At 42.3% G+C, this 17,637-nt stretch overlaps 1 protein-coding gene across 1 annotated transcript; it reads right to left on the bottom strand.

The window, feature by feature from the left end:
- Window positions 1-10,881: 10,881 nt before the first annotated feature.
- timm10b (translocase of inner mitochondrial membrane 10 homolog B (yeast)) lies at window positions 10,882-14,624 on the bottom strand. Its single transcript, XM_021617309.2, has 3 exons — window positions 14,310-14,624; window positions 14,091-14,186; window positions 10,882-11,684 (listed from the first exon to the last, which is right to left on the bottom strand). Exons 1-3 carry the CDS (start codon window positions 14,334-14,336, stop codon window positions 11,109-11,111), a joined length of 699 nt encoding a protein of 232 aa, XP_021472984.2. The 5' UTR covers window positions 14,337-14,624; the 3' UTR covers window positions 10,882-11,108.
- Window positions 14,625-17,637: the final 3,013 nt, after the last annotated feature.

Below are 17,637 nucleotides of genomic sequence, written 5' to 3'. Positions count from 1 at the left end.
CTGGTCCTGGAAACACATGAGGCATCATCCTACCACTCTGTCTGGTCCTGGAAACACATGAGGCATCATCCTACCACTCTGTCTGGTCCTGGAAACACATGATGCATCATCCTACCACTCTGTCTGGTCCTGGAAACACATGAGGCATCATCCTACCACTCTGTCTGGTCCTGGAAACACATGATGCATCATCCTACCACTCTGTCTGGTCCTGGAAACACATGAGGCATCATCCTACCACTCTGTCTGGTCCGGGAAAAACCTGATGCATCATCCTACCACGCTGTCTGGTCCTGGAAACACATGAGGCATCATCCTACCACTCTGTCTGGTCCTGGAAACAACATGATGCATCATCCTACCACTCTGTCTGGTCCTGGAAACACATGAGGCATCATCCTACCACTCTGTCTGGTCCTGGAAACACATGAGGCATCATCCTACCACTCTGTCTGGTCCTGGAAACAACATGATGCATCATCCTACATTTGAAGTGGAAGTGTTCTTTTAGTTTTCGTATCAGGGAGTTTGTGTTTTTTTTCTATCAACAGAACCAGTCATTCCAGTTATTGATTCCAGATGTTTTCTCAGAATCCTTACCAGCTGCAACTGAGGAAAAAAATTGTGTTTTTGTTACGTGAAAAGATACATCACATTTTTATTGGCATATTCACTGTATTAAAGGGAGTCTGCGTTTCTAATTTAACAACATTCCATGTGAAATGGAGCCCATTTGAGGTGAAGCGCAGTGCAGGGGGACTACTAGGTGAGACCTACCAGAGGAACAGGGCGGAGAGGAGCAGACTGAAAACCAATAACTTCTCCAACAGTGACTAGACCCACCGACTGGGCACAGATCAACGTCTAGATTCGATTTACACTTGGTTGAGTTGTCAAAGTTGGGTGAAAAAAAAGACGAAATGCCTTTACATTGATTACTTTTTGCAAATCCAATTAAATTTCCACTTTGATTCAACGTCATCCCATAGATTATTTTTGTTTAAATTGACATGGAAACAATGTTGATTTAACCAGTTTTTGCCCAGTGGGTAAGCTCCTTTGAACTGTCTTTAACAGTCACAAGGCTGATCGGAGCAGGCAACCCAGTGTGTGAAATGACTCGTGTGGAAATGAAAAGGGTTTTTGGATAAATGACGAAAAATAAGTTCTGTGGTAAACACAGGCTTAGGAGATCTGACACGTTTTGTTCTATGAGATAATCTTCATCGACTAACATCTAACATTTAGGAAGCATTTATGTATAAGTTAAAAGCTAAGGATGTGCTAACGGATAAAACTACACCGTATGATGTCACCAACACCTTTGGCAGCGATTACAGCTGTCAGGGTAATTCTCTAAAGACTTTGCACACCAGTATTGTACAATATTTTCACATTATTTGTTTGGAAAATTCTTCAAGCTCTGTCAAATTGGTTGTTGATCATTGTTAGACAGCTATTTTAAAGTCTTGCCATAGTTTTCCAAGCCAATTTCAGTCTAAACGGGGTCACTCTGGAACATTCAATGTCATATTGGTAAGCTACATCAGTGTTTATTTGGCCTTGTGTTTTAGGTTATTTTCCTGCTGAAAGGTGAATTTGTCTCCCAGTTTCTGTTGGACAGCAGATTGAATCCTCTTAAAATTTTGCCTGAGCTTAACTCTATTCCATTTCTTTTTATACAAAAAAACCCCTCCTTTGCCGATGACAAGCATGTTCATAACATGATGTAGCCACCACCATGCTTGAAAATATGAAGAGTGGTACTCACTGATTTGCCCCAAACATGCTTAGCTCTATTCTGTTTCATTTACCTTAAAAAAAACTCCCTAGTCCTTGCCGATGACAAGCATACCCATAACATGATGCAGCCACCACCATGCTTGAAAATATGAAGAGTGGTACTCACTGATTTGCCCCAAACATGCTTAGCTCTATTCTGTTTCATTTACCTTAAAAAAAACTCCCTAGTCCTTGCCGATGACAATCATACCCATAACATGATGCAGCCACCACCATGCTTGAAAATATGAAGTGCTGGATTTACCCCAAACATTACACTTTGTATTCAGGACTTAAAGTTAATTTCTTTGCCATATTTATATGTATAGTTTTACATTAGTGCCTTATTGTAAACAGGATGCATGTTTGGAATATGTTTATTCTGTACAGGCTTCCTTCTTTTCCCTCTGTCATTTAGGTTAATATTGTGGAGTAACTACAATGTTGTAGATCCATCCTCCGTTGTCTCCTATCACAGACATAACTCTGTAACTCTGTTACAGTTTTAAAGTCACCATTGTCCTCATGGTGAAATCCCTGAGCGGCTTTTTTCCTCTCCGGCAACTGAGTTAGGAATCTTTGTATCTTTGTAGTGACTGGGTGTATTGATACACCATCCAAAGTGTAATTAATAACTTCACCATGCTCAAACGGATATTCAATGTCTGCTTTTTTTCATATTTACTCACCTACCAATAGGTGCCCTTCTTTGTGAGGCATTAGAAACCCCCCCTGGTCTTTGTGGTTCAATCAGTTTTACATTCACTGCTAGACTGAAGAACCTTACAGACAATTGTATTTGTGGGGAACAGAGATGAGGTAGTTATTTAAAAATCATGTTAAACACTATTATTGCACACAGAGTGAGTCCATGCAGTTTGTGACTTGTTAAGCAAATGTTGTTTCCTGAATGTATTTAGGGGTTAAATACTTGACTCAAGACATTATCATTTTAAATTCATTTGAAAACATTTCTAAAAACATAATTCCACTTTGACATTATGGGGTATTATGTGGAGGCCAGTGACGAACAAATCTAAATGTCATCCACTTTGGCAGATACAGTACAGATACAGCACAGATACAGCACAGAGCAGATACAGAGCAGATACAGTACAGATACAGAGCAGATACAGTACAGATACAATACAGTGCAGATACAGAGCAGATACAGTACAGATACAGCACAGATACAGCACAGATACAGTACAGATACAGTACAGAGCAGATACAGTGCAGATACAGTACAGAGCAGATACAGAGCAGATACAGTACAGATACAGAGCAGATACAGTACAGATACAATACAGTGCAGATACAGAGCAGATACAGTACAGATACAGCACAGATACAGCACAGATACAGTACAGATACAGTACAGAGCAGATACAGTACAGATACAGTACAGTGCAGATACAGTGCAGATACAGTACAGAGCAGATACAGTGCAGATACAGTACAGATACAGTACAGAGCAGATACAGTGCAGATACAGTACAGATACAGTGCAGATACAGATACAGTGCAGACACAGTACAGATACAGTACAGTACAGATACAGTACAGTACAGATACAGTGCATATACAGTACAGATACAGTACAGATACAGTACAGATACAGTGCAGATAGTGCAGATACAGTGCAGATACAGATACAGTACAGATACAGTACAGAGCAGATACAGTACAGATACAGTGCAGATACAGTACAGATACAGCACAGATACAGTACAGTGCAGATACAGCACAGATACAGTGCAGATACAGCACAGATACAGTACAGTGCAGATACAGCACAGATACAGTACAGTGCAGATACAGTGCAGATACAGATACAGTACAGATACAGTGCAGATACAGTACAGAGCAGATACAGTACAGATACAGAGCAGATACAGTGCAGACACAGATACAGTACAGATACAGTGCAGATACAGTGCAGATACAGTACAGAGAAGATACAGTACAGATACAGTACAGATACAAAGCAGATACAGTACAGATACAGAGCAAATACAGTGCAGATACAGTACAATGCAGATACAGTACAGATACAGTGCAGATACAGTACAGTGCAGATACAGTACAGAGCAGATACAGTACAGTGCAGATACAGAACAGATATAGTACAGTGCAGATACAGAGCAGATACAGCACATATACAGTACAGATACAGTACAGATACAGTACAGTGCAGATACAGTACAGTGCAGATACAGATACAGTACAGATACAGTGAAGATACAATACAGTGCAGATACAGTACAGTGCAGATACAGAGCAGATACAGCACAGAGCAGATACAGTACAGATACAGTACAGATACAGTACAGTACAGTGCAGATACAGTACAGATACAGTACAGTGCAGATACAGAGCAGATACAGTACAGATACAGTGCAGATACAGTACAGTACAGTGCAGATACAGTACAGTACAGTGCAGATACAGTACAGTACAGTGCAGATACAGTACAGTGCAGATACAGAGCAGATACAGTACAGTGCAGATACAGTACAGATACAGTGCAGATACAGTGTAGATACAGTACAGAGCAGATTCAGTGCAGACACAGTACAGAGCAGATACAGAGCAGATACAGTACAGAGCAGGTACAGTACAGATACAGTACAGAGCAGGTACAGTACAGATACAGTACAGAGCAGATACAGTACAGAGCAGGTACAGTACAGATACAACACAGAGCAGATACTGTACAGTTACAGATTCAACACAGAGCAGATACAGTACAGAGCAGATACAATGCAGATAGAGCAGATACAGTACAGAGCAGATACAGAGAAGATACAGTACAGAGCAGATACAGAGCAGGTACAGTACAGATACAGTGCAGATACAGTACAGTGCAGATACAGTACAGATACAGTGCAGATACAGTGTAGATACAGTACAGTGCAGATACAGTACAGATACAGTGCAGATACAGTGTAGATACAGTACAGAGCAGATTCAGTGCAGACACAGTACAGAGCAGATACAGAGCAGATACAGTACAGAGCAGGTACAGTACAGATACAGTACAGAGCAGATACAGTACAGAGCAGGTACAGTACAGATACAACACAGAGCAGATACTGTACAGTTACAGATTCAACACAGAGCAGATACAGTACAGAGCAGATACAATGCAGATAGAGCAGATACAGTACAGAGCAGATACAGAGAAGATACAGTACAGAGCAGATACAGATACAGAGCAGATACAGTACAGATACAGAGCAGATACAGATACAATGCAGATACAGTACAGATACAGTACAGAGCAGATACAGAGAAGATACAGTACAGAGCAGATACAGATACAGAGCAGATACAGTACAGATACAGTGCAGATACAGAGCAGATACAGTACAGAGCAGATACAGAGCAGATACAGTACAGAGCAGATACAGATACAGAGCAGATACAGAGCAGATACAGTACAAATACAGAGAAGATACAGTACAGAGCAGATACAGTACAGAGGAGATACAGAGCAGATACAGTACAGATACAGTACAGAGCAGATACAGTACAGAGGAGATACAGTGCAGATACAGTACAGAGCAGATACAGTACAGAGGAGATGCAGATACAGAGCAGATACAGAGGAGATACAGTACAGAGCAGATACAGAGCAGATACAGTACAGATACAGTACAGAGCAGATACAGTACAGAGGAGATACAGTGCAGATACAGTACAGAGCAGATACAGTACAGCGCAGATACAGTACAGATACAGAGCAGATACAGAGAAGATACAGTACAGTGCAGATACAGTACAGAGCAGATACAGAGCAGATACAGTACAGATATACTTTTTTGCCCCACTGTATATAGTTAGCTAGCTATAGCTACTGAAACAGATGTCCTTGTTTTTTGGGGAAGAATATTGTTTGCATCCAATGAGCTAGCCTGCTTTTTTAATGAGCAGCACTGTAGCTGAGTGAGACAACTTTACCAGCATCATAGCATACGTATCGATTAATCCCTGTGACATATGAAATACGAGTGTATATGTAATATGTAATAACTATGTTAAAAGAAATGTATGAATGCATTAAATTATTATGTGACGTGCAGTCATATGCAGGTCCTGATTGGTCGACAAGCTTATTTGATACGTCAAATAGTGTTATTTTACGTGCATCTTTTTTTTTTCAAAGACCCAAACGGCGTTCCATATTTCAACGCCATGACAGTGGGCGTCTGCTGCAGGCGCTGTTGACGAGCTGATTTCTCCAGTCAGTTGTTTGAATAGAGCTAGGAGTGAGTGTTCATGTTTCCTAGTTTCAAACATGTTCTCAAATGCCATTGAAATGGCAGCAGCGGTACGACAACCAGCATATTCTGGAGCAATACGGCTTTCCTCAGTACGACTTCCTCGACGACCCACTGTGCTGTCAGACTCAGCAGGCGCATGGGGCTGATATCGCTTGTCCAAATGTCAGTCGTGAAACTAATAGCAGTGACGCTATTACTGTGTAACTCCGGTAGGGCAACATCTGAAAAATAGCCTTTACTGACATTTTCAATCTGTCCCTGACTGAGTCTGTAATCTAACATGTTTCAATCAGACCACCATAGTCCCTGTGCCCAAGAACACAAAGGCAACCTGCCTAAATGACTACCGACCTACCTGTAGCACTCACGTCTGTAGCCATGAAGTGCTTTGAAAGGCTGATAATGGCTCACATCAACACCTTTATTCCAGAAACCCTAGACCCACTACAATTTGCATAGCGCCCAAACAGATCCTTAACAGCTAATACCGTAACACCCTGTATATAGCCTCCACATTGACTCTGTACCGTAATACCCTGTATATAGCCTCCACATTGACTCTGTACCGTAATACCCTGTATATAGCCTCCACATTGACTCTGTACCGTAATACCCTGTATATAGTCTCCACATTAACTCTGTACCGGTACCCCCTGTATTTGGCCTCCACATTGACTCTGTACCATAATACCCTGTATATAGCCTCCACATTGACTCTGTACCGTAATACCCTGTATATAACCTCGCTTGTTATTTTACTGCTGCCGTTGAATAATTTGTTACTTTTTTACCTAACACTTATTTTTTTTCTTAACTTCTTAAAGTATTATTGGTTAAGGGTTTGTAAGTAAGAATTTCACTGCATTGCCTACACCTGTTGTATTCGGGGAATGTCATATTTTTTTGTGATTGTGGGTTCATCTCTGTCAAAGTAAAGAGTGATGTAAATCCCCTGGATTAAATTAAGTGACATTTCCCTTCTCTGGTTCAGTTTGATCCTGCTGATGTAATGGAGGTGATGATATAATGGAGGTAATTGGTAACTTAAAGATATCAGCAGCAGGTCACGTTGAGATTTGTGCCTCTTTGGTGAAATCAGTGTCTTCCTCGATGACTGAGCCTCTAACATATGTCTTCACCAAATATATGCACACCAGCATTGTTCCTAAGGACTTGAAAATTGCCAAAGTTATTCCATCTATAAATCTGGGGATCCAAGACCTTTTACATATTATTGACCAATATCTGTACGGTCATAATTCTTCTACAATCCTAGAGAAACGTTTGAAATCCACACTGTATTCTATGAGCACCAATATGGTTTTGGTAAAAACTACTCCACAGATGTGGCTCTTTTGCAACTTGTGGATAAAATCTTTACAGCCCTTAACAAAGAATACAGAGAGTATATATTTTCAGATTTATCCAAAGCGTTTGATCATGAAATACTACTTTCTAAATTGCATTACTAAGGTTCTCATGATTATACACATATCGGTGTTTATGTGAGAGAACAGTGTGTTGATACAAGCGGCTGTGCAACTACCAGTGCAAAGTTATCCTTTGGTGTGCATTTCGCTACACCTGCAACAACATCTGTGATACAGGGTAAGCCACAGGGTTGGATAATTGGACCTTTGTTATTCCTCATCTATATCAATAACCTGACTGCTGGGTCTTCTACCATACTAATCTATATCAATAACCTGACTGCTGGGTCTTCTACCATACTAATCTATATCAATAACCTGACTGCTGGGTCTTCTACCATACTAATCTATATCAATAACCTGACTGATGGGTCTTCTACCATACTAATCTACATCAATAACCTGACTGCTGGGTCTTCTACCATACTAATCTACATCAATAACCTGACTGCTGGGTCTTCTACCATACTAATCTACATCAATAACCTGACTGCTGGGTCTTCTACTATACTAATCTACATTAATAACCTGACTGCCTGGTCTTCTACCATACTAATCTATATCAATAACCTTACTGCTGGGTCTTCTACCATACTAATCTATATCAATAACCTGACTGCTGGGTCTTCTACCATACTAATCTATATCAATAACCTGACTGCTTGGTCTTCTACCATACTAATTTATATCAATAACCTTACTGCTTGGTCTTCTACCATACTAATTTATATCAATAACCTTACTGCTGGGTCTTCTACCATACTAATCTATATCAATAACCCGACTGCTGGGTCTTCTACCATACTAATCTATATCAATAACCTTACTGCTGGGTCTTCTACCATACTAATCTATATCAATAACCTGACTGCTGGGTCTTCTACCATACTAATCTATATCAATAACCTGACTGCTTGGTCTTCTACCATACTAATTTATATCAATAACCTTACTGCTTGGTCTTCTACCATACTAATTTATATCAATAACCTTACTGCTGGGTCTTCTACCATACTAATCTATATCAATAACCCGACTGCTGGGTCTTCTACCATACTAATCTATATCAATAACCTTACTGCTTGGTCTTCTACCATACTAATTTATATCAATAACCTTACTGCTGGGTCTTCTACCATACTAATCTATATCAATAACCTGACTGCTGGGTCTTCTACCATACTAATCTATATCAATAACCTGACTGCTGGGTCTTCTACCATACGAATCTATATCAATAACCTGACTGCTTGGTCTTCTACCATACTAATTTATATCAATAACCTGACTGCTGGGTCTTCTACCATACTAATCTATATCAATAACCTGACTGCTGGGTCTTCTACCGCGCTTCCCATTCTCTTTGCTAATGATACCAATTTGATTTTATAATACAAGAATTTTGACTCAGTAATAAATGAAGCCAACTCAGGAAAATGTTCTGAATGGTCCCAGATAATGTCTATCTTTAAAAATGTTAAAAATCCAACTTTATTATTTTCACTAGTAAGAATAAGAAATATTACCCCCCCAAAATGAGAGCCAGAATCTCAATTGGTGTGAATGAAACGGACCAAGTCACATCGACTAGATTCCTCAGAGCTCTAATTGATGATTTATACCAGGAAATATCACTACATTTTTCTGTAGCAAAGTGATGAAATCTATTATCAGAAAGATGAGTGTTTTGGTTCATCAGGTGTGCTTCCTAGCTCTATACTACAGCTTAATATACCCATATCTAATTTACTGTAATATTGTATGGGCCAGTACATATAGAGCATTTGGAAAGTATTCAAACATTTAATTTTTCCACATTTTTGTTACGTTACAATCTTATTCTAAAATAGATTAAACATTTTCCTCAACAATCTACACACAATAACCCATAATGACAAAGCGAAAACAGGTTTTTAGAAATGTTTGAAAAATTATTATAAATTTAAAAACTGAAATACCTTATTTACAGAAGTATTCAGACCCTTTGCTATGAGACTCGTAATTGATCTCAGGTGCTTCCTGTTTCCATTGATCATCCTGGAGATGTTTCCACAACTTAATTGGAGTCCACCTGTGGTAAACTCAATTAATTGGACATGGTTTGGTCCCACAGTTGACAGTGCATGTCAGAGCAAAAACCAAGCCATGTCGAAGGAATTGTCTGTAGAGCTCTGAAACAGGATTGTGTCGAGGTACAGATCTGGGGAAGGGTACCAAAAAATGTCTGCTGCATTGAAGGTCCCCAAGAAGACAGTGGCCTCCATCATTCTTAAATGGAAGCAGTTTGGAAACACCAAGACTCTTCCTAGAGCTGGCCGCCTGACCAAACTGACCAATCGGGGGAGAATAACCCAATGGTCAATCTGACAGAGCTCCAGAGTTCCTCTGTGGAGATGGGAGAACCTTTCAGAAGGACAACCATCTCTGCAGCACTCCACCAATCAGGCCTTTATGTTAGAGTGGTCAGACAGAAGCCACTCCTCAGTTAAAGGCACATGACAGCCTGCTTGAAGTTTTCCAAAAGGCACCTAAAGACACTCAGACCAGGAGAAACAATATTGTCTTGTCCATTCCACTGCTTTTAACTCCTTCAGGGGACGAACAATTTCCCTCCTCCTCAAAATCACACAGACAAACACATCATAGGAAAGAAGTTTGACAAGAAATCTAAAAATCACAATGACGACTTCCTCTCCAGAACGGTTTAATATTTGACAGAAAGGTATTTTTCCATCATGGTGCCTATACAGTGTTGTAACACCAAGGTAAACTCATCATCAACATATCTACTCTGTATTGCTGATGACCAAGCACTTACCCTGTAGGTCAGTAAGGTGACACCCTTGATTCAGACAATAATAGCTGACTGAAGACCTTGATTATTACAATGTTTCGGCAGGGCTGTATTGAAACCCTGCACTTCCAGTAGTTCTCCAGGATCCTTGGTTCAATTCTATAGATCACATACACTCAAGATGGCAGCTGAGAGTCCTGTGTGGTCAGGGTGGATGGTTTGGGGAGAGAGGGACATCACTGGTAGGAGCTGGGACTATGACTGGAGCTGTACTGGAGCTAGTTATGGAACTGGGGTTAGGGCAGGGCCTGGGGTTAGGGCTGGGCCTGGGGTTAGGGCCTGGGGTTAGGGCCGGGGTAAGGCCTGGGGTAAGGGCTAGCTGGGGTTAGGGCCGGGGTAAGGCCTGGACCTGGGGTTAGGGCCTGGGGTGAGGGCTGGGGTAAGGGCTAGCTGGGGTTAGGGCCGGGGTAAGGGCTAGCTGGGGTTAGGGCCGGGGTTAGGGCTGGGCCTGGGGTTAGGGCCTGGGGTTAGGGCTGGGGTTAGGGCTGGGCCTGAGGTTAGGGCCTGGGGTAAGGGCTGGGCCTGGGGTAAGGGCTGGGTCTGGGGTTAGGGTTGGGTCTGGGGTTAGGGTTGGGTCTGGGGTTAGGGTTGGGTCTGGGGTTAGGGTTGGGTCTGGGGTTAGGGCTGGGGTTAGGGCTGGGCCTGGGGTTAGGGCTGATCTCTGTGTAACCATAAGAGCCACTATTGTAGGCGCTGGTGTCGCCTCTACAGGCACCATATGTAAATGTGGGCGGAACTAACATTACTGGTGCCTGGTTATCTACTAAGGTGGGGACCACTTGGTGTTGCACTGGGAGCAGCAGTGACTGTGGATTGATCATGTCTAACAGGGGACAACTCTAAAATTGGGCCTGAAGTCAGCCTGGTGAGCTCTACTCCATTCACAGCCTGGGAGAGGGAGGAAGACACCAGTGGTTCTGAGGCTGGGGTGGAAGGTGAAGCAGCTGCTAGTTTAACCTCTGTGGAGGTGGACGAGGGGGTGGAGGGTGAGGCAGCTGGACCCAGGTCTGCAGAGAAATCTAAAACAGCAGGCTTTAAGACTGAGGCAGCCATCACTGATACCTCTGAAGCCGTCATAGCCTCACTTGTCCCCGGGGCAGGAGCGGAGGCTTTACCCCCGGTTGAGGCTATAGGTAGGCCTTGATCAGCCAAGTCAGGTGTCCCCTCCAGTGCACCTGCAGCCTCAGCCTCTGCTGTGACCAGCTCAGCGTTCTTCTTCTCCATCTCAGCCATGCGGCGCTGCACCATCCCCGGCATCAGGTTGACATAGGTTCCCATCAGACGGTGGTTGGAGCGGATCAGCTTCCCGGCACAGCTGTCTGCACAGCGCTCCTAGAGGACGGGAGGATAAACACAGGCTGGGTGTTAAACACATCTCATTCTAAATACCGAGTCCTAGAGTATCACTGAATTCTAACAGTACAGCTCCCACTATCTTATTATTATCAATTTCTTTCAACCAATCATCAGTCATTTGTGTCAGTACAGTACAGGACAAAGACTTCCCTCCAGGCCTGAGGACAAAAACTTCTCTCCAGGCCTGAGGACAAAGACTTCCCATACCAACTGTGAAGCATGGGGGTGGAAACATCATGCTTTGGGGCTGTGATTTTCTGGATTTTTTTTCTCATTTTGTCTGTCATAGTTGAAGTGTACCTATGTTAAAAATTACAGGCCTCTCATCTTTTTAAGTGGGAGAACTTGCACAATTGGTGGCTGACTAAATACTTTTTTGCCCCACTGTATACTTAATATATATTTGTCAATGAGGTATACAATCAATCATTTCAACTTCAGTGCTTATCATGTAGTGAACCAAGGAACGAACAATACCATATATAGAGTGCATTTGGAAAGTATTCAGACCCCTTCACTTTTTCCACATTTTGTTACGTTACAGCCTTATTCTAAAATGGATTTTTTTTTCTCCTCATAAATCTACACACAATACCATCACAATACCCCATAATGACAACGCAAAGATGTTTTTAGAAATGTTTGCAAATGCTTTAAAAAATAAAAACAGAAACACCTTATTTATTATTTACATAAGGATTCAGACCCTTTGAGACATGAAATTTAGCTCCGGTGCATCCTGTTTTAATTGATCATCCTTAACTCTGGGATATGTGGGACGGTAAGCGTCCCACCTGGCCAACATCCAGTGAAAATGCAGAAATTCAAATAAATTACTATAAAAATTAAACTTTCATGAAATCACACATGCAATACACCAAATTAAAGCTATACCTGTTGTTAAGATGTTTCTACAACTTGAATGGAGTCCACCTGTGGTAAATTCAATTGATTGGACATGATTTGGAAAGGCACACACCTGTCTATATAAGGTCCCACAGTTGACAGTGCATGTCAGAGCAAAAACCAAGCCATGAGGTCGAAGGAATTGTCCGTAGAGCTCCGAGACAGAATTGTGACGAGGCACAGATCTGGCGACGGGTACCAAAAAACTGTCTGCAGCATTGAAGGTCCTCAAGAACACAGTGGTCTCCATCACTCTTAAATAGCAGAAGTTTGGAACCACCAATACTCTTCCTAGAGCTGGTTGCCCAGCCAAACTGAGCAATCGTGGGAGGAGAGCTTGGTCAGGGAGATGACCAAGAACCCGATAGTCACTCTGACAGAGCTCCAGAGTTCCTCTTTGGGAGAACCTTCCAGAAGGACAACCATCTCTGCAGCACTCAACCAATCTGGCCTTTATGGTAGAGTGGCCAGACGGAAGCCACTCAGTAAAAGGCACATGGAGTTTACCAATAGGCACCTAAACGACTCTCAGATCCTGAGAAACAATATTCTCTGGTCTGATGAAACCTTGGCTTGAATGCCAAGTGTCTTGTCTGGAGGAAACCTGGCAGCATCCCTATGGTGAAGCATGGTGGTGGCAGCATCATGCTGTGGGGGATGTTTTTCAGCAGCAGGGACTGGGAGACTAGTCGGGATCAAGGGAAAGATGAGCAGAGCAAAGTACTGAGAGATCCTTGATGAAAATCTGCTCCAGAGCGCTCAGGACCTCAGACTGGGGGCGAAGGTTCACCTTCCAACAGGACAATGATCTTAAACACAGCCAAGACAACGCAGGAGTGGCTTCGGGACAAGTCTCTGAATGTCCAGACTTGAACCCAATCAAACATCTCTGGAAAGACCTGAAAATAGCTGTTCCGCGACACTCCCCAGCCAACCTGACTGAGAGCTTGAGAGGATCTGCAGAGAAGATTGGGAGAAACTCCCCAAATACAGGTGTACCAAACTTGTAGCGTCTAGCAGACTCCAGGCTGTAATCTCTGTCAAAAGGTGCTTCAATAAAGTACTGAATAAAAGGTCTGAATACTTATTTAAATGTGATATTTCAGTTTTTTATTTTTAATACATTTGCACAAATTTCTAAACCTGTTTTTCCTTTGTCATATGGGGTATTGTGTGTAGATTGCAAAGAGAAAATCTATTTTAGAATAAGGCTGTAACGTAAACAAAATGTGGAAAATGTCAAGGGGTCTGAATACTTTCCGAATGCCGTGTGTGTGTGTGTGTGTGTGTGTGTGTGTATTCATTCAATAGGCTACATCGGTCAATACAAACACTTTGAATGAGGAAACGATTTTGCCCTCTCACCTAAAAACAACCATCACTACACCACTGGGTAAAGACAGAGCCAGGTCCCTGAGGAGTTGATCTACCGAGCCCCATCTCTCACCCACAGCCATGTAACGAGCCAGGCCTCACCTCGTCCATGGTGAGACTTCTGTAGTTGAAGTTACTGGTGCATCGCTGGAAACAGATCTCTGTCATACGGTTGTAGACCATCAGAAAGTCCCGTAGCTAAAAACAACCAAACATAGTGATCAACACACACAAAAAAGCCTCGTCTTGGGAGTCATCACATGGCTACATCTATAACATGTCCGTTGATGAAAAAACATGGTCACATTGAGATGAACTTACGTTTCGTATTTGTGCTTCGGGCTCCATGGTGTAACGTCCTGTCCAAATCGGCTAGTTAGCTTCACTAGCTTTGCAATGCGTTAGCGTTGAAATATCTTGCCAGCCTCTACGTTTATATTGAACTGAAAAAGACGTCTCCACACGATGTGCAATTCATGTATGAATACGTAAAAACATATAATAGTTACAATGAAGAGAACATACAACCCGAAAATAATCACGTTGATATGACAGAAAAGAGTAGCTTGACATTCAGGTTAGTGCTACTCGGTATCCCTAGGACGTACCTTCTTCTTCTTCTTCTTCTTCTTCTTCTTCTTCTTCTGTGGTGTTATGCCGGTCCGCAAACAAACGTTAAAGGTGCATTCCGCCACCTACTGTATGGGTAATGAACAGAGGAAAAACAAAATCCATTGCGGGAAAGGGGAAAAAACAAATACAAAACAACAAATAAAATACATATTTAAACCCATCCCACTCCTTCAGTCATAGTCCAGATCACATCCCTATACAGACTCAGGGGCCTGTGATGAAGGAGTCCCCAATAAACGTTCAGCCACACCCACAATGCCTCTTTTCTCCTATTTCCTCTCTGCTCTGTGCAGTTTATAACCAATGCTATAAACAATACAAAAGTCCACCTTTTTTTAACATGTCAGGATCCTGTTGGCGAGGAACATTTACAGATGTCTCTAATCCAACCACCATGGTTTGTTCCAACGTTACTCCCTTCTTCCACTCTTCTCACCACTGTCAGATAGGAGACAAGCTGGACAGCCCTTATTCTCAACGCCTCTGGATAGGAGAGGTCAGCCAGAGTCAGCCAGCCTGTCAGTCAGTCAGTCAACCAGCCAGTCAACCAGCCACTCAGTCAACCAGCCACTCAGTCAACCAGCCAGCCAGTCAACCAGCCACTCAGTCAACGACCAAGTCCATATTATGTCAAGAACAGCTCAAATACGCAAAGAGAAACAACAGTCCATCATTACTTTAAGACATGAAGTTCAGTCAATACGGAAACTTTGAAAGTTTCTTCAAATGCAGTCACAAAAACCATCAAGCGCTATGATGAAACTGGCTCTCATGAGGACCGCCACAGGAAAGGAGGACCCAGAGTTACCTCTGCTGCAGAGGATAAGTTCATTAGAGTTACCAGCCTCAGATTGCAGCCCAAATAAATGCTTCACAGAGTTCAAGTAACAGACACATCTCAACATCAACTCTTCAGAGGAGACTGTGTGAATCAGGCCTTCATGGTCGAATTGCTGCAAAGAAACCACTACTATTTAAAAAAAAAAGTTACCTTTATTTAACTAGGCAAGTCGGGTAAGAACAAATTCTTATTTACAATTACGGACTACACCGGCCAAACTCGGACGATGCTGGGCCAATTATACGCCTCCTTATGGGACTCCCAATCACGGCCGGGTGTGATTCCGTCTGGATTCGACCCAGGGTCTGTAGTGACACCTCTCGCTCTAAGATGCAGTGACTTAGAACCCTGCGCCACTCGGGAGCCCTAAAGGACACCAATAATGAGAAGAGACTTGCTTGGGCCAAGAAACACGAGCAATGGACATTAGACCGGTGGAAATCTGTCCTTTGGTCTGATGAGTCCAAATAATAGATTTTTGGTTCCAACAGTAGTGTCTTCGTGAGACGCAGTGTAGCTGAACAGATGATCTCTGCATGTGGTTCCCACTGTGAAGCATGGAGGAGGTGGTGTGGAGGTGCTTTGATGGTGACACTGATTTATTTAGAATTCAAGGCACACTTAACCAGCATGGCAACCACAGTATTCTGCAGCGATATACCATCCCATCTGGTTTGGGATTTGTGGGACTATAATTGTTTTTTCAACAGGACAATGACCCAACACACCTCCAGGCTGTGTAAGGGCTATTTGACCAAGAAGGAGAGTGATGGAGTGCTGCATCAGATGACCTCAACCCAATTGAGATGGTTTGGGATGAGTTGGACCGCAGACTGAAGTAAAAGTGTTCAGCATAGGAACTCCTTCAAGACTGTTGGAAAAGCATTCAGGGTGATAATGCCAAGAGCGTGCAAAGCTGTCAAGGCAAAGGGTGGCTACTTCGAAGAATCTAAAATATATTTTTATTTGTTTAACACTTTTTTGGTTACTACAGGATTCCATAGGTGTCATTTCATAGTCTTCACTATTATTCTACAATGTCAAATAGATGTGTCCATACTTAACTGGGACTTTAAATGGCATTTTTTTGGATTGGATTTGTTTTTGCTGTCATTATGGGGTGTTGTGTAGACTGAAGGAACAAAAAAAAACGTCATCCATTTTAGAACAAGGCTGCAACAAAATGTGGAAAAAGGAGTCTGAATACTTTGCGAAGGTACTAACTTCAGTTTTTAGAAAGAAAAGCTTGGGTCTACTTGGTTCACCCAGAAAAACACATCCAGGTTTAGCTTTAATGAACCCCCCCCGTCCCAAAACGATAATTTCTGGTTTAAAATTCAAGAACTCCTTGATCCTGCTTTGCAGTATTCTCCAAGGCCATGAGCTAGCCAGGGTGTCTGTATAAAAACACCCAACTTCCACCTCATCTGAACACTAAGGACAACGGTCTGTTAGCCATCTATTGCTCGGTTCTCATCCATAGAAAACGATGTTCCATCTAATGCAGGCGAGCCAATTCAGCTCGCTGGACTCCAGGCCACGAGTGTGTGGAACTAGATGCCCATAATGGACCTACACAGTAAAGGGCGTCGCCTTTCTGGCCTGCGAACTGCTTTTGAACAAATTGTAACGCCAAATGTGGCCCTCGAGCCAAAATTGCCTACCCCTGATGTAGAGGTTGGGAAATGGCTGAATAAATGCCATCTTGGTCATACTCACTAAGCACCAAACAGAACTGAAAATGGACTCCCAGAAAAGGTTGGTTTGAAAACCAACTAATGCATCAAGACAACCAATGTTTACAGCCAATAATTCCCCTACGTTCAGTTGGAATAGAAGCTTTCAATATGTTCCATGATTGGTAGATTTGAAGACCATGCTTTTGTTAGATTAAATTCTGAATTGACCAACAAGTATCAGGAACTGTGCCAATAGTTCTAAGGACCAGTGAGACAGTAACCATGTTTTAACCATTAAGTCAGAGAGATCTGCACCAGTGAAATGTAACGGCATGGTGTTCAGGGTTACTGCATTAAATGGGAAAGCAAGTCAGCTCAATTGAACATTAACTTGAAACAGCCTGTAGGGAATGGTGTGCCATAACCAAAGTAGCTAGTCAATAATATTCAAATGATATTGTGCAAGAGATCATGTAACAGGGTGTGATTAAAGTTG

Source organism: Oncorhynchus mykiss, chromosome 10 (assembly GCF_013265735.2).
Source record: "Oncorhynchus mykiss isolate Arlee chromosome 10, USDA_OmykA_1.1, whole genome shotgun sequence".
NCBI classification, from domain to species: domain Eukaryota; kingdom Metazoa; phylum Chordata; class Actinopteri; order Salmoniformes; family Salmonidae; genus Oncorhynchus; species Oncorhynchus mykiss.
Note: the sequence above shows the minus strand (reverse complement) of the source record. Positions and strands in the feature narration are given on the sequence as shown.